This window comes from Camarhynchus parvulus, chromosome 10 (genome assembly GCF_901933205.1).
Source record: "Camarhynchus parvulus chromosome 10, STF_HiC, whole genome shotgun sequence".
NCBI classification, from domain to species: domain Eukaryota; kingdom Metazoa; phylum Chordata; class Aves; order Passeriformes; family Thraupidae; genus Camarhynchus; species Camarhynchus parvulus.
In genome coordinates this window covers 12,291,458-12,317,318 of record NC_044580.1, presented here as the reverse complement: position 1 = coordinate 12,317,318, position 25,861 = coordinate 12,291,458, and the positions used below count along the sequence as shown (strand labels likewise).

The following is a 25,861-nucleotide window of genomic DNA, read 5'->3' as shown; positions in this document are numbered from 1 at the left end:
AAGTGCTCCCAGGTGCCTTGCCCAGGCTGCAGCTCTCCTGCACACAAGGGTGGGATGCCCAGCAGGCCAGCAGCACAGGGATCCAGAGGGACCTGGGTTTACACAGGATGGAGAAGCACCAGGGAGCATGGGCCAGAGGGACCTCAGCTGCTCAGCCTATGTTCACCCCAGAGCCAGAGGTTTAAATAGCTCCTGTAGCAGCAGAATGGAAACAGCACTGAATACAAGCACTCTGAGAAGAAAAGGTTCACAGGTACTGCAGGCATGGTTTTGTTCACAAAACCAGTTGTTGTTGAGGAAGCCTTAAGGTCTTTCCACTCTGGAGCTGGTCCTTGAGAATTTATGGATTTTTTAAATGATGACACAGAGTAGTTTGGTGAAAATAAACACACTGATTTATTGACTGAGGGAAGAGTCAAACATGCATAGAAAAGGTGAAGCTGCATTGAAGAAGGAACACAAAATTCTGAAGTTTGATTGATCCTGATTGGAAATATTGTGCTTTTATACCGCAAGGACAGTGTGCAGAGGATACTCACTTTCTTCCTCTGGATTTCCATGATTGTCTTGAGAAGCAAAGAACAATCAACCTTCCACCCAAAAATCTATTCCATCCACAAAACCTGCTTTCAGCGATTCTCAGCATCTCTCATTTTTTAACATAGCACCACACAACATTTTGGGACATTATGAACGGCTTATGTACAAAATTAGAGAACTTAAAGTAATTTTGAATATTATTTTACCAAAACAGAGCTGTCTCTGAATAGAGAACTGCTTGACCACACTTTAGACTACATTACAATCTTGTATTCAGATGGCAGGAGACATCAGAATAAAGGAAAGAAACAGATAAAGGAAAGAACATACCAAAGTTATGGACATCAACCTTTTTTTATTAACAGGCACTCCCTTTATTTTAAGATAACTGCAAGGAGCCAAGTAAACAGTCAAAATTACTGCATACACTAAAATTAATTAAGGCTTTTTTTCCCCATAACAATTTTTCTCCAGCTTACTCAAAGACACCTCCATCAATTTCTTGTTTTGCTTATGGATGCACACAATATCTAAGTACTAAGAACTTTTACCATTACAAGTATCTAATTCCAGAATGGATCAAGAACTGTCATTACTAGACAGTTCACTTTTAAACCAGAATAGTAAAACTGTTTAATATCAAGAAGCTTGTACCTCAAAAATATTATGAGGAGAAATGGTCATTACTGTAATAAACAGTCACTCATTCTTGTTTGTATTGATTCTAGAATAAGAATTCACTGCAGGCATTTGCTAATTAGAAGCAAATCAACACAATCCTCACTATTACCACAGTTACACTAGTTTTGGAGGTTTTTCCCCCCCAAACACAAATAGTGTATTTTATTGGTCCCAAAGTCATACATGACAATTAGAATAAAACCTGATTGATGGATATGACCCCTTTTTTGGCTGCTTGCTCTCGAGGTAGGTTGGTATCAAAACACTTTCAGCAGTCTTCATAAAGGATTTCATCTATTGGAACATCATTTTCTGTCACAGGCACTGATTCACAAATCTGTTCTCTAAAAGCCAAAGCAATCGTGTAAGGCTTTCCACGGGGATGTTTCATACATCTTTCAAGATAGGTATCATAATATCCTTTCCCTCTTCCCAATCTGTTGCCTTTTTTGTCAAACCCAAGGCCTGGCATGAAGATAAGGTCAAGACCTCCTGCAGAAAAATGAAATAAGCATTAGTGGATGCCCTGTGGATTTCCTGATGGCTTGACTACAACCACATAACTTCAGACATTTGCAAGAACACAAGCTTTGTGTTTTGTAAAATGCTTCCCTTTCTTTGATCAGACAAAAAATACTTCGAATACTAAACCTGTAAATTTACATTTTCATCTATCAATTGCATACTAGTTCAGCTGAAAAATAATTAGATCTTGAAAAGCTGTATGGGAAAAAAAACCCTGCATTTTGACAAATTTGTTTTATCATTTTAACCCCACACTTCCAAATACAAATTATTTTGACTCTAAATCAGACAGAGACTGAACTCAGGGAAATTAAACGCAGGAGGAATCAGAAAATCAAATGAACTTCAACATCAGACACAAAAATAGAAAAGGCAAAAAAGGATGAAAAGAAGATGTGTAAGAAAGAGGGAAGACAACTTCTTGACACCACTGTGAGATGACATGAACCTTCTCTTGACCTTCCAAATCCAAAAATCCTTGAATACAATATATTCTGAAAGTGGTAATTTGCCTTCCTATACTAAGATGAAGATTTGAAGGCTTGTCCCTTTATGATGCCAGGCTCCTTTTGTCCCAAAGGATTTTCTTTCTCGGCCTCCAGCAATTTTCTCTGTTGTTCCAGCAGCACACACAGGCACTCTGCTTGCCTGCCCTAAATATCCCTCCTTCCAGAATTCTTATGGGATTGCACTTGATTGGAACTCGAAACCAGTTAAAAAGCTGAAAGAAGAAGCATAAGCTGCTAATGACCTGGACTGGCTGGAAACTCCAAGAGAAGACCCCACCAACCAGCTCCAGATAAAAAGGCACGAGCTCTTGCTTTGCTCATGCTCTGTCAGGGGATGTGGATCAGCACTATGCCAGGGAGCCAGCTCCAATTTACACTTGGCTGCACACTTGTTTCAGGAGCTGATTCCCATCACTGAAACTGTCTGCCACGAGCAGTGAGCACCAGGCACAGAGGCTGCTGCACATCCCTGTTCCTTCTGCAAGGCTGGCACGTTCAGTGTGACAAGTCTTGCACAGACATCCTCCAAACAAATGAGCTGGACTGGCCTGGTGCTGACTCCTGAACCCAGGAACATCCCACTTACTCCTTTCACAAAGCAGAGAAAGTCTTTTATTTCTTGCTGCTGTAGCAGACAGACACTTAGTGAGAGAAGGGCAGGGAGTGGAAGGGCAGCACAGACCAAAAGACAGCTGACACGAGTCAGGAAAGAATGAAAATACAGAGTCTCAGTCCACTGCTTCTGCCTTCTTACAGGAACAGTGCTTAGCCTTGAGCAGCTTTTCTGTGACCAGACTCTGCTCCTTCAGCAGAGCTTGGACCTGGTCAGGTATTTTTCTGCTTTTTCCATGTCCACACCTAATCCTTCCTGCCATTTTGGGCTGAGCTGCTTTTAGTACATCTGAGGGATGATGCCCAGCACTGAAGGAGATGTGTGGGAGCATGTACTGGAAAAGCCAGAGCAAGGCAGAGGTTTTCACTTTAGAGGGAATTCCACCTGAGATCACGTATCAACTCCAAACTCTGCCTGGAAGAGCATGTTAACAGTTCACATAAGACCAACTCATTTGCACTTACTTCCCAGGCTCCTGGAGATTTCCTTCAACTCTTCCTTGTTCAGAGAAGAGTCACTGATATGAACACTCGTCCATCATTATCAGATGTCTTAATTAGAGCATTGATATAAAATATGCAAGGCAACACAGTGCAAAATGCTTAGAGAACATCAATCTTGCAAATCCAGCAAGAAGCACAGTTTTTCTGAGGAGACCAGGGGTGTAAGGGGAGAGAATTAGCCAAAGGACAGACCACAGAATAATACTGGTTGGATTAAAAAGGAGTCAGGATGTTTTACACACTGCAGTCAACTTTTGATTCAGAGGACAGTGAAATGAGTGAAATAGCAAATGGCAAACAAAGAGAAAAAGAGGCCCAATGGCAGAATTATAGTCTCCCTGAAAAGAGATGCTATTTTAATGGTACCACCCTGTACATCATTTTGGACACAGCACATCACATCCCCTCAGTTTGCTCTTACCAATTGTCAGGCCTATGGACTAGGACCTAGCAACCGGCTCCCTGCTAGCAAGGCCAGGAATAGATTCTGCAGCTCAAATCCTCCCCAAGTTTACTCCTACTTATTTTCTCCACAACCTGCCTCACATCAGCCTTGTGGAGGTATTCAGGTGGCCCAGAAAGCAGTAAGTTCCAATCAGTCATGATGCACAGAACTAAACACACTCTGCCTCACAGTCTGCTTCAGCTGTTTTCACTCCAGGTGCCTCTCAAGACAAAAAGCAGGAAACATTTGCAGTCTGCTGCTGGCAGGAAGAATGCACACAGGGGGCAAATCTGCAGAGCAAAAAAGGTGCCATTTCTCCTTACATTTGTGTTAGAGACACGAAGAAGACAAGTCAGGGGAAACACTAGGGAAGGAGGGAAATGGCAAAAACAGTGAAGGGAAGAAATATATTTTCTGTGGAGTTTAATTGGTATCATCAGGCACCTCAAGTGAATTTAGAGTGTATTAAAGCACTGTTTTCCTCTGGGTTCTCTGAAGAAACAGAGACTCCTTTAACAAGCTTACTCCTCTATAATCATGGGGGTTTATGTTGAAGAACTCAAACAAGCTTATGAAAATCTCAATATGAAGAATTATGCTGTAAATACTGTAATAGGTACCTTTATATTTTTCTTCTGTGGAGCACAGCAATACTGACTGCCTTGCTCTGATTCACAACATGTTCTCTGATATTCATGCAACTCACACTGCACAAGGTTTAAGTAAAATATCTTTCAAGACTTTTGGTAGAAGAAATGACACAACTAACCCTGCACGAAGCCCAAGGGCAGCTCGAGCAGCATTAGTCCCACATCTAGAATGGATGGCACAGAGCTGCATGGACTAAATGTTTCCCTGACATGTAACTTGGGGAGGAAAAAACCTCTTGTGGTTCTGTGGCAGTGTGGGGGAAGAGCTGTCACAGGAAGAGAGGTGACACACAGATGAGACCAAGATTGCAGACACTTAAGATTGCTATCAGCACTGAGGGTACATCAACAGGGTGGCAGCTGAGGATAAGAACATGCCCCTTGTGGCATGGGGTCCTCATGCTCCCCAGCTCTCCCAGCCCTGCAGGACTGCTGTCTGCCACTCAGTTGTGTGGCTTGCTCTGTCCTCACATCCTACAGCCCACTGTGTGAAATGGCATCCTTGAAAATCAAACACCACATCAGGTATTTTAGTGCCTCATCAAACATGTTAAGGGAAGTCTCATGTTTGACATCTGTCCATCTCCTTGCCATGTCCACTGTCTCCCATGTGTCTGTAGACATTAACTGGTGGTTCTTGGATCCCCAAGGGTCCTGTAACCACATGCCAGGAGCCCAGGAAAGCACATCCACAGTCAAGAGAGTTTTGTTACAGGTGAGCTGTGCTTCTCATGGAAAACTTGCATGTGGCCTGCAAATTGCTGAAAACAGTCTCAAGCAACAACATTTTGCTCCAGCTTCTATGTAGAGAATATCCATGGTTCTTGCACACTTTAAGCTACTGGGTATACCAGGAAGGTTAGTAATTATGATGACAGTCACCTAATACTCAGTGTATCTATGGTATAAGCTCTTGTGGCTACAGCTGCTCCAAATGTGTAGCACCATGCGTGAAATAATAACCCTGACTTATCTATCAGTGTGGGCACACAGCCATGCTGACACGGCCACACAGGCTTCATTTATACTGCTAAATGCAGCACAGCCAGAAAACAAATTGATTTACAGGATCACAGGTGGTCAATACCTTAATTGTCAGCACAGTGTCTGGCACTGCCGGACCAGGTGACACCCATGACTGCTCCAGGGGACAAGACTGCCATGTGCAGTAAAGGCAGAAGGGGACAGGTCTGACTCCTCCAGACAAAAGAAGAGAGGCCAAGTCCTGTGAAGCGTGGACAAGATGTATCTGTGCCACTTATCCCTGTGTTGTTTGGCAGTGTAAATGCAGTCCCAGCTTCTGAACCTGTCCTGTGGGTGTACAGGCACACTCTGCTTGCACTGACACCCTTACAATGATGTAGACATACCTTATGTCACAGAGGAGTGAAATGACTGGCCCAAGGACTCAAGAAATGAAATGTGTAGCAAAACTATATTCAAGAAGCAGGTGTGCAAGCTGCACATGCCCTGACAGAGCCAGCAGACCAAAGCACTAGCATCCCCTCTGAGTGTTTTAAATAAGAATACACGGTTTCGTTTCCTCTAGGCAGCCGCAGTGAACCTCAGTTTGGCAGTGCATTTCTCATTACCTTTCATGATGGTATCAGATTTGATTTGTTCCCCAGGGAAGGATTTTCTCCTTGCACCTCATTACCTCTCTTCTCCTTAATCTGATGTTCCTATTTGAAATGCCAGCCAGCATTTTCACAAGTGTTCTTGACAATGGTTAATTATAGAAGGGTCCATCAAACTGCACAGATACAGGTCATGTAAAGACTGCTGGGGACTTGTTCTGCCCTCAGAAGGAGCAGCCAGCATGGCCTCTCTCCTCCCAGCTTCGAAGGGGCTCCACCAGCCCGTTGTCACCTGCTGTGAGTAGTCATTCATCTCCCCCTGCACAGCTTGACATTCCTAATGGAAGCTGAAACTGAAATACTCTGTCATCCCCACTTCTCATCCCTTGCTGCCACTTGCTTTGTGGACACAGCAAAGCACCTGGGACCCATCAAAGTGGGAGCTAGGACTCTTTTGATCCTCTCCTCAAAAGGACTGACAGAGGACGGGGCAGAGGCTGAGCTGCAGCAGCTCCTGTGTGCCTGTGAAGAACAGCAACGCGCTCACACGAACCGTGCTCATGCTGTCTGAGCCTACAAGAGGTCAACAGTGATCAGCTCCATGTCACTGCTGCTGCTCCTCACAGCAGCAGCTGTGCAGTTTGAGCTTCCCCTGAAGCACAGAAGTGTGTGCATTGTTTACTCCATCACCACAAGGATGGCTGGATCCTCACAATCTGGTACCTCAGGCAAGAATGAGTTTTCCAGTGGTTGGTTTTGTTCCACACACACCACCCCTCTTGTGCTTTGCTCAGATGTAAATGATTTCATAAGGTGCAGGAGCAGAAGAACCAGGCCAAGAACAGCTTTCTGTTTAAAGGAAAGGAGTGTTCATGTTGCTGTCACACCATAAACAATGCCAGATCTGTGCAAAACCTCTGCTGAGCTCATGAGTAATTGAAAGGTGTTGATTACAAGGAATGAAAATTTACTTTGGTCCTTTTCTGACCTAGCAAAGACCACAAAGGATTAAAAGGCAAACCCTGTTTCAGGAAAACCTTACTTTTCAGAATGAAGAGTGCAGTAACAATCTGCTGCCTCTGTATCTGCTACCCCAGCAGAGAGGGAAAAAATAACTCAATCACTTGATCCCTAATATCTAAATATCAGTCTTGGTGACATGCAGGGTATGAGCCAATGGATTGGAATAACTCAGAAATTTCTAATTAATGACAGAGTCATCACTGCAACTTTAATTACTGTCAGTATTAGCATAGTTAGGCCTTTTGGGTAGGTGTGTGCTTTCAACACATATTCTATAGGGCACAGATCACCATCCTGTTCTGTATTTACACAGCACCTAACACTGTGGTCTGAGTTAATCACCAGATCTCGGGGAAAACAACTCCACAAAAGTATTTCACTTATGCTGCAGCAAAACAAATCCCTTCCCTTTTATGGTTTCTCCTAGAACATCCTGGGTGCCCCAGCACCACTCCTGAGGTTACCAACGCTTACTGTTTCCTTCCAGATAAAAAGGCTTCTGCCCTTTGGAAAAAACCTGCCCTGGGTTTTGAGCACACCATCTCTGCTCTCACTTGTCTCTTGGTGTAAGATCAAAAAGGGAAATGCCAGATCTGTTCACTACAGACCTGATCCAGACCCTGCTGAGGTGCATGGCTCCCAAAGGGCTGGGATTGCTTCCAGAGGAAACAAGAGCTCTTTCCCCCACAAATCCCTGGAGAAGACAGACACTGTTACATGCCCAAGGAGACAAAAACATTATCCTTTGCTGCAACTCATAAACATTTGAAAAAAAGGCATTCATCCAAACCCAATGAGGTGCACATCCAGTAACTCGGAGGACTGTAGACATAAACAGCACATTGCTTGCCTTGACCCAAGCCAGTCTGCTAAAATGCAAATACAATCCCTTAAAAAGAAAGGAAACTTTTAACTGATAATTCGTATTTGCTTACATGATACATTGTCAGAAGCTCAGTGTGAATGCTCATCTCCTTGGAAACTCAAGTTCCAACATTAAGGACCACATCCTCAGTTGCTCCAAACTGACACTGCCCCATTGACTTCTCTCTGCACTCACCTTGGGAACCACATGAAAAATATCCTGTAATACTGACTCGAGTCTGAGAGGAATGAATTCTTTTCTCTTGTAGATATGTGGGGTTGGTTGTTCATAAAAAGCTCTCCTTGAGTTCCCATTTTGTAGCCTCCTTAAGGTCCCAAACAGATACCTAACAGGACTAAAAGTTGTGTTTCATATTAGAGTAAAAAAACATCTCATTTTGAACTGCAGTCACTAGCTTTTCCTCCAGGTGTTTCCCCTGTGAGAACACCTTTAATTGTGCATTACCACATCAGCAGGACACTGTCTTCTACCTATTCACAGACACCTGTTGTCACAGAATCACAGAATACTCTGAGTTGAAAGGGACCCACAAGGATTGTTGAGCCCAACTCTTAAGTGAGCTGCCCACAAAGGGACTGAATGCACAGCCTTGGCATCACAGCCACCACGCTCTGACCAACTGGGTCATCTCAGGGTGTTGCTTCAGAAGGAGCCACAGGAGATACCCAGCACAGGAATCAAAAGTCGAAGTATCCAAATCTCACAGGCTCCGTCCACAGCTTCCTGCTATGGGACACACCATTAAGTCCTCAAAGCCTCAACTCCTCCCGGGAGAAATGCTCTTAACACCAGGGGTAATTGCTTTGTTTTCATTCCTGTGTATGGGAATTGCAGGCAGCAGGAAGGTTCCGTCTCCTTCTGTCTTCCAAAGAACATTTTCCACATCTGTACCCCACCTTTTACAGCCACACAGATGCCAGGCAGACTATCTCCTCTGCAATCCTGGTGCCCCTGCCACTGGCATGACACAGACAGCATCTGTAATTACTTCAATAAAATATTTTGCAGAAAATAGAACCATCAGCAGAATCTACAAACAAGCACTGAGCAACTCAGCGTTTATCTCTCTGCTCATCCATGTCAGTGCTTTGTGTCAGCATGAAACATTGGTCTTCACAGTTCACACTTGCCCTGCTGAACTACAGCATAATAAAATATTTATCTGCCTCCCTGAGAAGCTACATGATAGCCATCACTCATAAAGGTTTAAAACAACTGAGTGGCAGCCACTTGCCTGTTATTAAATCTCAAAAACACATAATAAAACTGCTTGATCAGCTCCTCTGCTACTGAGCTGTGATCAAGTAAATACCTCTGATTTTGAATTAAACCAAAATCTTGCAGGTTTAGTGCCAGTGCATCTGACAAGCTAAGTGCAGTGAACAACATCAGCTAAAGTTTGTCAGCCCTGCTCAAACAAACCTATCCCGCTCCATAGATAAATGTCCTTTCAAGTTTTACCAGAGAAGCTACTGTACAAGGCTAAGACTTGTGTTTCTGGCTGGTTTCACAATGTGGAAATGCTGTGTGAGGCTATAACCATCACACTCATTTCCCCTGAGGTTTAACTTACAGTAAGATGGGGACTAGAGTCTCATTTTCAGAGCTCCACCTAAAAGAAAATTTGAAAAGTATTTTTCTTTTTCGCTATTATTCATTGAGCCTGCATAAGCCCTGTAAATAAAACATGATCACTCAATGCCACCCACAAAATGTCTGGTTTTGCAAATTCAGAGTAAGGAAAAAATAGCTTAGAACTTCCCAGTCATCAGTCTGTGAAAAATGACTTAATCTGTTTCTGATATTCATATATGTGAGCACAGTCTGATTGGGAAAACATGGGCAATCAAAAATGTTTGGTTCCAAGGCTTGCACCTGGATTCTCCTGTGATTTTACACCACCACAATACTCTGAAACCAGATGTACCAAGGAGCAATTCCAAAGAGAGGAGAAATGGCATTAGAGCCACTTTACAGCACATCAACATATCTTGTTAAATCAGCAAATGCTGACTACAAATCTGCTCTTTTAGAGAAACTCACAAAGCATTGATGCTTGAACTGTTTATGTGGGAATACTGCTGCATCCTAAACTACAAGGATCTTTGTGTTTTTATGGGAATTTCTTTATTTCTTTATCAGCTACACTTCCATGGTGTTTGCCTGAGCATTCATTTGAATACTCCCACTGGATACATGTGCATATCTTCACTCTTGGTCCGCTTTTGCATACTTCTGTCTGGGTATTTTTAAGTCAAAATAAGAGAGAGGTGAATCATCTGGGGTTTTTTCAATACTTTATGCATCACTGCCAATATTTCCAATACCCTTTGACTCACTCAGCAGATAGGCTACCATAAAATACGCAGAATTACTCATGAAATATGAACAGGTGAGAGAACAACTTCCAAGTCAGTGGAAGGAGTGACACCACTGGATGGGAATATCAGGCTGCTTACAGTCAGGGTTTATTGTACATGCAGAGTCAGCTGGTTGGGAGGTGATGGCACCTTCACAGTTGCTGTCAAATGTGTTAACACCACAACAGCTGAGAAATCCTGCTTCTTCCATCACAAGATTTTCTTTTATCTTTTTAAGCTTGCACACTTTAAAAATCCGGTTCTCCCCGGAATCCTATCCCTCCCTCACTTCAATCCCCAATTTTTATGGGAAATTAGGCTGGAGCATTTGCTCTCCTGTGTGTGAGAGAGCAATGCCTGGATGAGATTTTAATTATAGGAAAGCAGCCGAAATGACACCAATGCTCCCTGGTAAATGTATGGAATGCTGACACCTGCCGGCAAAAGGCTTCATGTCACTCCTGGACAGGAATCTGCCCTCATCTACATCCCAAAAACTCATTCCCATCTCACATGAACAACAGCCAGCCTAAGCAGGGACTGAGTGCAGCATGACACCAAACATGAAGATGCAGAGCTATCCTTACACCATGAAACAGCAGCATCAATGTCCTGCTCCCGGAAAGCCAGCGGCTCTGGGCCAGTCCAAGGAGTTTCCCACATCCACAGGAGTAGATGTGTATTTTGAATCTCAGCAAAACCAGCAGGGATTAACTGTGCCAGAAAAACAAATCTTTTGTAGCTGGAAAAGTGCTGACCTGATTTAATAGCCCACTAAGCTGGCAGTACACCAATCCTAGGAAAAAGAAAGGGGAAAAAAAGTCACAAATTTCTGCCAGATTCATGAGCAGAATCTGCTCAGCAACAAGTACCAGAGATGGTACCTGGGATGAGGAGATGAGGGGAGCACAGAGCTGGGCACAAGGAAAGGGCAGCAGGACTGTCCCCTCTGGTGGCAAGGAGGGCTGAGCTGTCTCACCAAAGCACATCTTCAACCCCCATTCCCCGCACAGGTGGGCAGCAGGGAAAAGCTTCCTCTCCTGTTCCCCAGAGTGTGTGCACAGAGATGAGCTTGGTGCTGGGTCTTCCCTTCCAAAACATGAAAATAACGGGAGACAAAGATGTCTGTTTGGATAATTACTGCAGCCAGAGATACTTGTACATTGGCATTTCTCCTGCATGAGTTGTACAGACTCCTGCCACACTCCAGAAATGAATTTCACCTCTTATCTACCTTTCAAAGACTCCTGTCTCTAGGAAACTGTATGAAAAAAATGACAATGCTACTGTTCACACTCACTGGAGCAAAATTAGCCCTTTGAAACAAAACTCTTGAGAGTCACTTGCAGCGACTTCAAGGCCCTTGCCCATGTTGCTTTCACGTCTCTTCAAACTTTAATTGAGTACAGCAGAAGTAATCTTTTCAGTTGTTTTGATGAGTTTTCTGCAAGAAGGCAAACGTGGATGTGACACTTCAGATGATTACAAGGAAAAACAGTCTTTTAAAGCCTTAATGAACTTTATGGAAGCAAAAAGCTGTAGTGTTCCAGAGCTCTCAGCCTTTCAGGTTCACAGCAGGACACCCTGGCATGGGTGGTATTAAATTAAACCACACGGTGTTTGTGGTTAGTTTGCACAAGAGAGATTCAGGACATATAGACACCAAAGGGCATTACAAAGCAACACCATAAAAACATATGAACTTTTGCATTTCAGAGCATTTTTTTTAAAACCTGAAAAAAAAAAGTCTCTGTATTGCGTCATACCTGTTTCTGAAAAGAAGCACTGGGAGAAATTCAAGTAAAAGTGTCTGCCTTCACTTAGCAAATTCAGTGTTGATTATTGAGCTGTTTCAGAGAGTTCTGGAAGCTGGTGCAGACCTCAAGGGAAGGGCTGAGACCAGCTCCAGGGGAGAGTAACCCCAGCACCAGGATGGAGTCACACATCTTTCAGCTGAAGGCTGGAATGCAGAAAAACCCTGAGGAAAACTTGCTATCACCTGAAATGTTTTTATCCCCAAGAAAGCATTTTCCTAGCTCTACCTGCTAAGGAACAAGCAGGATGGAATAATATAAAATTATTTTATAGATCTTTACTAGTGGAACAGGCCCTTTTGTAATGATGTGTCATTGTGGAATACTGGTGTGGAAACCACTGAGAGATCTGCCCAGTGAGCTGATCTGAAAAGCAGTGTTATGGTTTATACAGAAAGAATTAACATCTCCAGTGCCAGTACATGCATTTCACAGTATTTCTTTACCAGGGCATAAAATTTTCTCCCAGGCATCATTTTTTCCAGAATAACATCAGAGAGATTGTAAATGTTGAAAGAGCAATGGCTGGAACTCCTACAGAAAAGCTTCACTACAAGAAAAATAAAACAGTCAAAGTTTGATAGAAAAGAATACAATAGTATTCACATTACAGGTGCAACTAAACAATGAATAATAAAAAGAATGTAACTCAAATATCCTTATTTACTTGTCATCATAGAAAAATGAAGTATCCCTTGAACTGAAAGCAGCAAATTTAAAATGAATACAAGCAACATAATATTTCACATGTTGCAGGAGCATAAGACAATATTAACATAATAGGCAACATAGTATTTCACATTACAACCAACTAACCAGTACAACTCACAGCTGTTGGAAGGCAGCAGAGCCAAGGGCTTAATACAAATAAAATTAGATGCTTAGAGGAATGCTCCAAATGCCTGCTGGAAAGAGAAACCAGAACCTGTTTGTAAGGCAATAATCTGGGGAGTGCAGCTGCAGAGGTAGGAAGATCCTTCAGTTATTGCTACACAGCTCCAAGTTGTGAGATTTCCTGACTCTTGTAAAACATGTGATGCTGTATTGCATGTCCAGATCCTGCACTGTGAAGAGAAGGATCCTCTCTCCACAGCAAAATTCATGACCAGAATGTTAATGCCTCATTTGCACTGAATTTTGCTCTTCTTTTGCATATCAAAAATACTATGGATCATTGTCTCCAAACAGAAGTTCATTCTAAACTTTAAAACATTTCATTAAAAAATAAATTACATTAGCAGCTAAGCCTCGATTTTCAATTTTGCATTGTGCCATACTCTCAGGTTTTCTTTTTATGACCAGTGTAGAAAGATTTTAAATTATAATCTATCCCTTGACATATTTTGTACTGCAAGTTTTAATCAAGTCTCCCAGAGGAAAAGAAAATCTAATAGTACCTTCAATCACTTTACAATCTTGTTTGGGGTATTTTTTTTTTTTATTTTTTTTTCCTAAGCAGAAACATTTAACATCTCTGCTTTTCATGTACTCATATTTTATTTATTCTTGATACATTCCTATCTGCATATTGCCCATTTACATATTCCCAGCTACCTCTGAGCATTGTTTACTACGTATCTTTTTTCAGAATGATTAGCATCATTTTGTATGGTCCCATTATGCCTTCATGGACAGCTGAAGTAGGATAATAGACCTTCCCTATTCCTCCAAGCCACAGCATTTTCTACTCACAAGTGTTTTTTATTTCTAAACTCTAATGTGCCTCATCTTTCAAAATTCTCTCACTTCTGATGCAGGTTTTTTGGGGGGGTGGGGGAGGAACCCATTATCCTTTTTTAAAATCCCATTTTATTTTGCAGTTCTAAGTCAAACCTATTCCTCTTAAGACTGTGCTGCCATCAATTCAGTCACACTTCTCAAGAACTGTGCTAAAATTTGGAATAACTAAGAATACTGATGGCATCACAAGGCCATCAGTCCTGGCAGCAAATGCAGAATCTTTGAATGCATGAATAAATAGCAGGAATTTAAAGACAGGTGAAAAAGAGTTTCTGCAGACAAAAATGCTTCTGCAGGGCAAATCCTGATGGCAAAGTTTCAAACAGGGTTAATGGTCACTCAGGAATAATTTCAAACTACTCCAGGTTTGGAACTGTAGCCTAGAGGTAGCCAGCAGTTTCCTTGCAAGAGAATCATGTTCCCTGGCATAAACCCTTATAAACTAAATGCCATCACACAGGTAAGCTGTCCCTGTCTGTTTCTGCTACCAGCAGGTTGTTGTAATCTATGCTACAGCAAGTCTCACAGTGTTTTGGAAGTTAAAAGGGCAGAAAGATAAAGCTACCTTAACCTTAAAAGCCAACATTCAAAAGGTTATATGAAAACAAAGCTGCAAGAAGTTGCTGCTAGACATTTGTTAGTACTTCCTTATTTTATTTCAAAATTGGATATTTTCTTTTTATTAACAATAAATTTTTTACTGTCATTGAAAGCATTGATTATCTAGTCAATATTGCACTTATTATCTTACAACAGAAATGCTGTGACCAGTAGGCCACCAAAGTTTTCAGTGCTGAAAATGCCAGAAGTCTCCAAACTAAATTACAAAATGCATCTTAAGTTCTTAATACATTCATTTCTTAAACCAAAAATACATTATGCTGTAGTTGAGTAGCAGCAGATTATTCAGCATTCCTACCTATAAGATGCTATATTGTCAAATGCTGACATTTTTCAGCTTGGGTACTTATGCCAAACTGCAATGGGAGCAGGGGGGTTATGTTTGTTTTACTCCTGCAGAATGGTTCACTGGTTTCCAAGATCACAGCTAGTAAAAAAAATTTAAAAGAAAAAGAAAAAGGAGAAGAACTCTATTGCTCTGTGCCTTGTAGCAAGAACTTGAAATCTTGCTTGTTGCACCCTCACTGGCGGTGATGTGGCTTCAGCACAGCTCAAACCCATTTGAGCCAGGTTTATGCAATGTTGCAAATGTGTGAAAAGCTGCCATTGGCACAGGCTTAGGAGAGACTGTCAGGGTGAGTTCTGGGGCTCTCTGAAGATGGCCCCCTCCCTGTACCACTACAGGAGTCACATCTGCATGGTGGCCCCACGGCTCTCTCCAGGAACCTGTGCCACAGGGGATGTTCCCTCCATCCCGGCTCCTCATTCCCCACACACATGGCACTGATCTGGCCACAGGGTAAACTGGATCCACTCATCTGGGTTCAAAAAATCCCAACAAAAACAGGAGGGGGGAAACAATCTTCACCCAGAGCAGCAGGTTGATCCAGCTCACTAAGAGAGGCAGGAATGGGCTGAAAACACAAGGGAAAGCTCCTTAAGCTGGTATTGGTGCACAGATGGAGCATGTGGAGCTGCAGGCTCAGCTCCTCCTGCCAGACCCACCTCAGCTGTGAGGACTCCAAAGGACTTTCATTTCACTGGCTGCTGCTAATCCTGCTGTCTGGGGCAAGACTGGGAACTGAAACATGGAAGGAAATGATGACTGAAGTTTCACTGAGACTTTTTTTGGCATGGCACCCATTTTCACAACCCCTCACCATCAGCTTCCTTCAATTGCATCAGTCCAAACCTGTGTGGTGGTTCTGAGAAGAAACTTCTGCTGGTGCTGGGTTGCTCTTAACCAAGACTGGTTTCCCAGTAGAGGTGCCAAGGTGGCTGCAGGGCCATCTGTGCTGGCACAGGAGAAGACAGATAGGGACCAAGAGGAGGAGAAAGAGCAGCAGCTTCTTTAATCAGGCACTGCCCAAAAGAAACAATCACAAAATATGTCTTTTCTCGTATTTTGTGAGGAAAGTACTATAAAACAAGTTTTTCTAAGCCAAGGCAAAAGAGAAAGAATCCAGCACAGTGGGAAAGGAAATGAGTAAATTGGGATGGAGAATCTTGTATGTCTGGAAGCAGACAAGTGAAAGAAGACAAAACACATGATCTCCTCCCTTTTGGCAGGGACAAGCTATTTATGCTGGCCCAGCTGCCCCTGAAATGACAGGCTGGGACTGAGAGCAGGAGGAAGTGGGGAATACAGTGAGAAAGGCCAGAGAAGGACACTTGAGGAGGGAGTTTCAGAGAAGCCAGGCAAAGAGCAGAAGGATGGAAAGTGACATTATAGTGGTAGAGAAATTAAAGCTTGAAAGAGGAGGTTTAGTTCAAGGCTGAGACAAATCTGGGAAATTATTGTTTTGGAGGGAACAGAGAAGAAAACCTGATGTTGGAAAAACAAGCAAAAGAGTCTGTATTCACTGGGGGCAGGTCCTCTGCACAACTCAGGCTGCAACAGGAACCTGAGCCTCTGCTGCTGCTTCTCCATCAGTAAATACCACTTAATGCCTTTACATCACTGAACGGTGCAGTGATGAAGAGCCCATACAGAAATGCAGATCTCCATCCTGAGGTTTGAATAATGCACAGTAAAGAGGCCTGCAGCTCTAACCTGGGCAGGGAGAAAGCAAACCACGGAGCAGATACTCCTTAGAACAGTCATTAACAGCAAGCAGAGTTCATCTTCTGCCTCTCTGAAAGAGCCCAGACCATTTCACCTGGGTTCATCTCTGAGGGAGTTCACACCTGAGGGACAAGGCCCATGTAATAATGTATTGTGACACCAGGGCAGAACTGACAGAGATTAAGAGGCTGAATTAAGTCTGTACACATAATCCCATTTCTTGCATTTCTTAGAAAAGCACGTCCCAATCCATTAGAGTAAGCAGATTCAGAGCCATCATTTTCTAATAACACTTCATTTTTTGGCCAAGAAAACTATTTAGGCCAAACACCCTTCTCTCCATCATGCATGTGAATGTCAGAAAAGCTGTTTATAATTTATTGCACACCTTCAGCTACCAGTCAGTAGTTCAGTTATGAACACTTAAGCATATTTGCTCAGGTCCAAGCCTTCCACCTGAGATCCCTAGCCACGTGCCTCGCTTCAAAGAAGCCTCCAAGAATTTTACCATATGGAAACACTCAACCTAGTCTTTTTATCTTTTTTTTTTTTTTTTTTTTGTGTGTGTGTCCCAGTAAGAATAATCTCTTTTTCAAAAGAATAACTTCTCTTTTTCCCTCATAGTTCTCAGAGTGGGTCTAGGTAATAATAAATAACATTACAGATGAGGAAACCCATGTCCAGCTCTGTGAATCACAACACCTCCCTAAACCACACTGAAAATGAAGCTGCTGGCAAAATGTCCTTTAAACTTCTGTAGGAGTACTGATAAAAAGCAAACACGGAGTACAGTGTTATCTGATTTACTCCTTCCAAAGTTGTGCAATGTTTCTACACTTCTGTAAACAAATACTGCAACCTGCCTGGACTTTCATCAGCAGTATTACCTTGGGCAAAACCCATTTATACCTCTGATGGGCAAGGATAAAAATGGGAATTGATACTTATTAGGAAAATGTACCCCTGGCTTGCCCCAGAAGTTGTCCAGGTCTTTTCAACAGATACAGCTGGAAACGAACCAAGTCATGCACCTACACACACCCCTACTCCAAAATATCTGAACTTCTTCCACCTTTGTTCTTTCTGTTATTGTGTCCATATAGCCTAACAAAAGCAACTTTTCACATGCCAATAAGACACCCACACATGGTAGAGAAGATGACAGACTTTCTCCTACCACAAAAGCAGTGATCTTTGTTTATGCCAACACGGTGTGACGCGAGTACTGCCAAGATGAAAAGAGGCAAACCCTGGTCCAACAGAAAAAAGGATCGTCTCCAAAAGGAGGGCTTGTGTCAATTCAACATTGCCCATGAGTGCTACCAAAGACTGGGAAACTCAATGCAAAAATTATACCTACTCTTATATTTGAGCTATTCTTAACAGTAACTATGTCTGATGCTTTAAGGATGGTGTGAATTTAAGTTTTTTGTCATGCAAAATGAATACACTCAGAAATGACATGGCTTATTTATGTAGCTGCAGGCTATTTCCTGGAAATTACATAGTAATTTATGCCAGCCATGGGAACATTACTAATGTAACACCATGTTATCTCCTTATAACAATGTAAATGCCTCAGATCACCAAAGTATTTGATAACATCTCTGAGATAAATGTGCCATCCATGCGTCATTCCAACAACGGAGGATGGATGTAGCAGCAAGGCAATTTGCATTCTTGCAAATGTACCAAAGTTCAAAAATATAATAGGTGACAAAAAATATAGCAAAAGGAATATAAAGACATATTGGGTTGAAGTGTGTGCTTCTGTGGGGACAAATTGGCAGTGTGTACATGATACTGCAACAGTGGAAGAAAACTAAACTAATTCTCTAATTTACAAAAACTGTTCAGGATACAGGACCCGAGGTTTGACTTCCAATCCAAATGGCATTATTCCAAAATTACTGTACAAACAGTACAAACAGACTAATATTGAGTTTCAGGCAGAACAAGTCTGACATGGACATACATCAGTTCTTACAGCTGGTCTCTTGGCACCTCTCTGTAGAGAACAGGAGCCCTTCTGGCATTGCTCTCTGCCCACAGCCTGGTGCAGAGAAGGAAGCAGCAGCTTCAGAATCAGCCAGGTACCAGGTACCTTCCCCATCTTCACTATCTGGCACCCACGTACATCTCAGTGCACTCTATACCTGGAAGTCCTTGCTCCCATCATACCTCAAACTGTGTGTTTACTCTGTGATGTCTACAACAGACTGGCTAAATTCAATTAACAGCAGCTCACCAGTAGTACAAAAGCTTGTCCAGAGTGCCTGAACTAAGCTCAGTCAACAGAACTCTGGACATTTTTTATTACCTTCAAAAGTCCCTAAATCCCACCAATAAACACAATTTTTTGACAAATATTGGAAAAACATCAAACAGTACTTAATATTAAATGTAAAGAAGATGATTGTATAAGGCAGTGAAATCCCTTGCTAGCGAAAATGTAGACACAGAAAGGATTCTGAATTAGGAAAGAGGTAATGACCAAAAATAAAAGAGAAACAATCATGGTGAAGCATTCTGGAAAAGTACATTGGCATCCCAAAGCAAATACAAGCCCAAGTTCAATCAAACAGAGTCATAGAAATGTTATGTTCCTTTGCCAAGCACTAAAAAGCTGGCAAGTGTGTGAGGTGTGGAAGCTGTCTGCATGGTGAATTTCAACCTGGAGAAAATCTTCCCAGGCGGAGGTTTCAAGCATGAGTTCAGTATGAGTTTTCCATTAATAAGATTAAACATTTCTGCAGATGTTTCAAGAAGACATTAAAGTGTTTACAAAAAGAATGCAAATAACGAATGCAAATACACAAAAAGTAAGCTTGTTTACAAGTACGAATTGGGGAATTTTAGGTTAAGAGATAAGTTATTTGGGGATCAAAATATACACAAGTTTGATCTTAATTAACTTGTACCTTCTCAACCCTATGAAGAATTCAGTGTCTGAGACAGCATTATAAGGTCAAATAAAAATGTGAGAGAATGATGCTAGAAAAGACTGCAGGTCAAGAAAGTCCTTTTATTTTGAGTCTAAGGTTTCAGTCCAGGGAGCTGTTCTACAAGGGCAGGCTCCAAATCAGCACTGTGATTCATCCATGCAACACAATTTGCAGGATCAAAGATTTCAGAAAATCCTCAGTCTATGGGCATCACCTGAGAAGTTCTCAACCTTTCAGGTAGCACAAACCAAAGTTCTCAGAGTACATCTTAAACCTGTGAATCCCTGTGACTTTCACTGGCAGCTTAAGCTACCCCCAGCTACCCCTCTTTCCTTTACAAGCCTCTACATGATGCTGGCTGAGCCCGTGCTGAGGATGTTCATGGATCAGACCAAGAAGATTATTTATGTGGAGGGCTGAGTTTTCTTTCAGTTGTGTTCCTGCTCTGCTGGCATGTCACTGGGGTGGCACAGGGTAGAGAAAAACAGACAAGAGAACGAGCATCTCTCTACAATGCATAAAAACAAGGTGTAACATTTCATTTCATTCTTGCTATCAAAGTATTTCCTATCGGCCTCCAGGCTACTCCTGCTCAACAATCCCATGGTGCAGCAAGAAAACACTCACCACCAGCAAGAGCTTCCTCTCTTGCAGTGTCATCATCACTGGGCTGAAGAATATTCCAGGATGTCAAAGCAAGTGAAGACATGTCTTCAGCTGATGATAACTTCAGCATGTCCATGTGATTGCTCTGAGGTTTGTAACGGGGGATGAAACACTCCTTGCCTTGCTTAAAAATGTCCTTAATGATGTCTTCTGTCTGGACTTCATCTGGCATGCTCAGGAAGATTGCAATTCTTTTGGATTCTTGGTACTTGGGATGGTCAATCACCTACATGGGAAATTGACACAATTGGTTTATGAAAAGTTTTTGGAAAGATCAGCTTACTTTCATTTAACACAAAATATTTATTGAAAAGGGTAGCGATACAAAGTTTGATGCATCATAAAGAGAATAAACTGACTTTGTTGCCTACTCCAACATTTCTACCATTAGGAAGATCAAAATAGGCAAATTTTTGCATTAAGTGAACTAAACAGTGCAACACAGGTTTGGGCCAGCAAAAAACAGATTTTGCAGACAACCTTCCAATCCCCTAAAGATCTGTGCCATAACGGCGCAGATATCCTCAAATGCTCTACAAATATCATTGCAGAAAGATACAGCAGGCCAGAACTGCCAGGTTATGCAAGACAAGAGGGTTTAGCATTCCTTTTCTTCCATCCTTTTCACAGGCTGCACCTCTCATCTGGGCCCAGGCAGAGCGGGAAGTGCCTCAGTGATAATAACTCAAAGGAAAATCAGCACCAGAGCAGATGACTGAGAGCACAAAGTCTTCCAAGAACAGGCCCCTCTTTCTTTTGTTAACCTGAATGTCTTCCCTCCAGCAGGCTGAGATACATGACTTCAAACATCACCTGCTTCTAACAGGTGATCTTATTACTGCACATTTTTCAAAGCTTGAAGGAAGGATGGCCTTGCCATTTTTTGCTTTTCATGAGACTCTGTGCTGGGTTTATAAAAGGCTGAATATAGGAGGGAAAATAAAAAATGCTTATATGGTGGAAAAGTGTTAGCAGACTCATACCTCACTTGTCTCTGCCCATTCCAGACTGAATTCCACATTAAAATTTGAAAGGAGGCTTTTAAAAGCTTGTCTTCTCATTCTCTAGCACCTAATATATATTTTGTCACTTACATCTGGACAAAACAAACATAAATGTGCCCCTACTCATTTAAATGTGATTTACCCTTACTCTACACACTTAGACAAAAATCTTTTTAAAATATCAGACAATTCAGAAACTGTCTACTGTCTACAGAGCAGAGATCACCAGATGCCCTGGTCAGTGTTTGTATAACTGCAGGGTAACTCACTCTTATGAGCTTTAGCCTTTGCCCTGGCCTTGTTTTGAGATACAAACGCCCCATCTGAGTCAATATATGGTTCCCACTACATTTTTTATTTTCTTTCCATCACAGCCGTTAAAAACTCAAGTGAAATATTCAGAAGACAGATGGAATTTTGTAAGGGAAAAAGAAAATAAACACTCCAGACTAAATGATGGTGTATGTGTTGCTTGGCCACAGAAACATCTTCATTCCAAACCGTATTTTATTTCCTTTTCTATCTGCCTAACCCTACACATGGATTTTTCCATGGGATTAAGCTCTCAAAAGACCAGAATTTCCATGGTAGCTTTTGCTGCAAAAAGCAGACTGTTTGGTCCAACTGCAGACTCCAGAAAAGAGCTGTGGCTCATGTTGAGGGCCTCCAGAGCCAAAACCTCTCATGGGTTTGGTGAGGAGAGAAACTGAGACACTGAGACTTTCAGGCAAGGGCTGTGTGCTGTGGGCACCACACAGGTCTCATCTGCTCTGGTGTATCCAGTAACACATTAATCAGGCTGTATAAGAACAAAAATGAGGTTGAAGATGTAAACCCACATGTGAGCAGGAAGACACAATTTCAGATATTCTCAGAATTGTGTAGATACTCCTGCTATGACTCGGAGCAGTTTCTGAGAAGACTGAAAAAATTTCCACGCCTAACAAATATTATCTGTCCTTTGTTCACCAGCTGATGGCAATTTTTTCAGAATCAGAGCATGCAAATAGCATGACTTTAATCATGAACATAAGCATTAAAAAAGAATAATCACCCAGAAGCTAATTAAATACTGGTGGCTAGGTCAGCCTGTGAAGCTATTTCATTTTGAATTTAAAGATTATTTTGAAATGAGATTTTTCCACTAAAAATATTACTCAGGTGTTATAAAATAACCTGCTTACTTTAATTAGCTACAAGCACTGATGTATGTTACAAAGCTACATTTTTGGCCTTATATCATTCCAAGTATTTTCTCAGCCTGTTCCAAAATTTCTCCATGCCTGCTGTATTAGCCACCCCCCATGAGGAAGCCAACTCTACTTTCTGCCACTTACACAGAGCCACTCTGTCCCAAGCAAGCTCAAGATTTTCAATTTGTGTCAGATTAAGAAAAGGGCAAGATAATTTCAATTTATGTCATATTTCCTGATGCCTTCTTATTAAGCAAAACAAAGGCTGTTATAGAGACAAAACAAAACTCTTTTAGAGTGCTCTCACTAGAAGAAATGAGTGCTGTGTTGCTGTGTTTATCAGCAGCAATTAGACAAAGGCTGAGGGCTCCTAAAAATTCAGTACTACATGGGCTGGGTGCTTAAAAGTTGGTTGAGGACTCTGAATTTTTGAAGGGGATGCATACCAGTATTTGCTAAAATTCAAGAGATTTAAGTCTAGGATGTATGATTACTAAAATGCATTATCATGAGGGTAGGACACTACATATAGATATGTTTTTAAAAAGCATTCCCAAGGAAAAAAAGGGTTATGTAAATTCCAGTTAAAACTTCCTACAACTTAAAAGTTTCTGTGCTGCCACATCCCACTCATGAAGTGGCTACACATTAGTAGTAAATGAAGTCTATAAAATGATTTGAGAGCCTCTGGCAGGAAAATAACCATATAAATGTAGATCATCTAGAAGTACCCGCTGGTGCTGCAAAAAAAATGAGGACTGTGCTCTATTACATGCAGTGACTGCAAAATAAAATTTTATTATGTTTATTAAAATGATAAAATACATCTATATAAAAACTGTGTAATCCAAACACAAACAGGACATTTCAAAAGTACATACCCATATCACTCTGTGCTAGGATACCAGTTAGGCAAACCCTGCTTGATATCTTTTAGAGTGTGAAAATTATATTAGAAATAAAATTGCGTGGAAGAAACACCGCTGGAAGATACAGCAGGGAGATGACAGAACATAAAACAAGAGGCCAAACCAGGCAGTGGCTGGGTTTTGTATGTACGGCCAGAGCCAGGCTGGTGTGAAATGTCTGAGATAAACACCTGCCACCACCCCCGAGGAGCCCTGCTCGGGGTGTGTGGCAGTCTGCTCTTATTGTCCCCAAAATCCAGGGGAGAAGTGTGACTACCCACGGGAGAAGTGTCCCCAGCACCCCGGGCTGCACCGCTCCAGGCTGAAGTGTCCCCAGCACCCTGGGCTGACGTGTGACCACCACTCCAGAGTGAAGTGTCCCCAGCACCCTGGGCTGATGTGTGACCACCGCTCCGGGGGGAAGTGTCCCCAGCACCAAGTATGAAGTGTGACCACCGCTCCAGGGTGAAGTGTCCCCAGCACCCAGAGCTGCACCGCTCCAGGCTGAAGCGTCCCCAGCACCCAGGGTGAAGTGTGACCACCGCTCCGGGCTGAAGTGTCCCCAGCACCCAGGCTGATGTGTGACCACCGCTCCGGGGTGAAGTGTCCCCAGCACCCCCGCTTTAGCCGCCAGCAGTTTCTGTCACTGCGGCGCCACCAGCCCCGCTGCCGGGCGCTGCCGCGGCAGAGCCGAGGGAAGGCTCCGAGGCGGAGCTCACCCCCGCCCGGCGGAAGGGCGCCTGAGTCACTCTTTCGATCGCCGGCAAGGCCTGGAAAGTCCCGGCTGCGCTCGCCTGCGAGCCGTGCCCGGCCCTGGCCGTGCCCGGGTGTCCGCACCCACCTTGCGCCCGAGCAGGCGGGACTGGCGCTGCTTCTCGGCCGCGCCGAGCGCCCGCAGGCGCTGTCGCAGCTCCGCCCGCAGCTGCTGCTTGGCCGCCCTCAGCGCCGCCGCCATCGCGCTGCCGTCCCCGGCCCACTCCATGCGCCAGTGCGCCGGGCGGGCCCGCGGCGGGGCCGGGCAGGGCCGCGGGGCGGCCCGGGACCGCCTGCTCCGAGCCGCTCCGAGCCCGGGTGGCACCGGCCCCGCCGTGCTGCAGGGCCCCTGCCAACACCGGCGTGGTGGGGGTGTTTCGTTGTTGTTGGCTTTTTTTGTTGTTGTTGTTTTTTTTTTTCTACCCCTGGCGCAGATCGCAATGAATTTCCCCTTCTCTAATTTCGCTGCAGGAAGGGAAAGTACATTTCGGCGGGATGCTGTAGCCCCTCTGTGTGCCAAGCAGTTTCAGATCCCTGCGGCGGCCGGCGGTGGCCGTGCGCTCTGGGGATGCTGTGAGGGATGGCCCCGTGGTGGTCAGCGGTGCCCAGCCCAGGAGCTTGCCCGCAGGGAAGATGTGCCGGCCCAAGGCATGGCTCTGGGTCCAGCTCACCTTTAACTGCCCGGGCAGGTGGTGGAGTCACCATCCCTGGAATTATTCGAGAAATGACTGGATGTGGCCACTGGTGGCCGTGGTCCAGTTGACAAGTTGGTGAGCAGTCAAAGGTTGGGCTCAATGATGTTAGAGGTTTTTTCCAACCTAATTGATTCTGTGATTTTAAGCGCAGAAAGAGACATTTCTATGGGAGAACAGCTGTTTTGATAAATCTCCTCTGTGTGGCTTTTGATGACATCTCAGTTTAGCTGCTGTGTGCAGGGATGAAGTCATCAGCTGTCCCACTGGGCAGCTCTTTGACCTCACCCTGTGCTCTAGCAGCACCACGTTGCTCTCCCCTGGCAGATCCAAGGATCCCTTAAACAGTGGTGCCCAGGACCTGGGCACTGCTCAGTGTTACGGAGGGATAACTTCATGACAGTTACATGGACACTATTTTATAAAACTTAGATAATAGCCCTGCTGTTTTCAGACACTTTACTATGCTTAGAATTGGGGTGGTACATCTCATCACTGCTTTTCTTGCTCTGCACTGAAAAAAAGAGGTTTCTTCCCAGTGAAGTTAACCTGGAGCCCACTGGATCGTTAATGATCCATCCAGGCTTCTTTTGTTTAAACCCTGCCCTTACCATGAAGACAAGTTCTAAAATTATTGTATCACCTACATTTTGAAAAGACACAGTTACCCTTTATATTTAACTAAAAAAATTGTACTTCTGAGTATGAAATAGGTTACTAGATCAGTGCAAAAGGAAGTGGATGTGGTATTAATAGATTGGTGTTAGCCATTATTGTATGTGGCTTGCAGTAGTGCTCAAAAAGGAACTGAGTAAGAATTACTGTTCTTACCATGAAGACTTAGACTGCCTATAAAGACATGTGTCATAACATGTTCCAAAATGTCATTTCTGACATAGGTGTTCTGGAGGTGTGCTGCCATAGGTGTTCTGGAGGTGGGCATTTTTCTTTTGCCACCCCTTGCCCTTTGAATGCTGCCATCTTTTCTTCAATTACCTTACAAATTCTGCCTGCATGCTAAATAATATTTCTTGTTTTCACTGGGGAAGGAGAGGGAGAAATACATGTTCTAACAAATATTAATATCTGTTTGTGTTCTATGGTTAAACCCACCAAGTTAGAACCATGGAATCACAGAACAACCCAGG

At 43.1% G+C, this 25,861-nt stretch overlaps 1 protein-coding gene across 1 annotated transcript; it reads right to left on the bottom strand.

Annotated features, from left to right (window-relative positions):
* Positions 1–377: 377 nt before the first annotated feature.
* MTHFS (methenyltetrahydrofolate synthetase) lies at positions 378–24,250 on the bottom strand. The gene is made up of 3 exons (XM_030955398.1): positions 24,110–24,250; positions 20,125–20,389; positions 378–1,713 (listed from the first exon to the last, which is right to left on the bottom strand). The coding sequence occupies exons 1-3, from the start codon at positions 24,248–24,250 to the stop codon at positions 1,490–1,492; spliced, it is 630 nt and encodes a 209-aa protein (XP_030811258.1). The 3' UTR covers positions 378–1,489.
* Between the last annotated feature and the right edge of the window lie 1,611 nt (positions 24,251–25,861).

Coding starts and splice junctions, on each gene's coding strand:
- MTHFS (XM_030955398.1), bottom strand. CDS start 24,250: ATGGAGTGGGCCGGGGACGGCAGCGCGATGGCGGCGGCGCTGAGGGCG. Junction 20,390..24,109: donor CCCGCCTGCTCGGGCGCAAG/GTGGGTGCGGAC, acceptor TTTCCCATGTAG/GTGATTGACCATCCCAAGTA. Junction 1,714..20,124: donor AGAGGAAGCTCTTGCTGGTG/GTGAGTGTTTTC, acceptor ATTTTTCTGCAG/GAGGTCTTGACCTTATCTTC.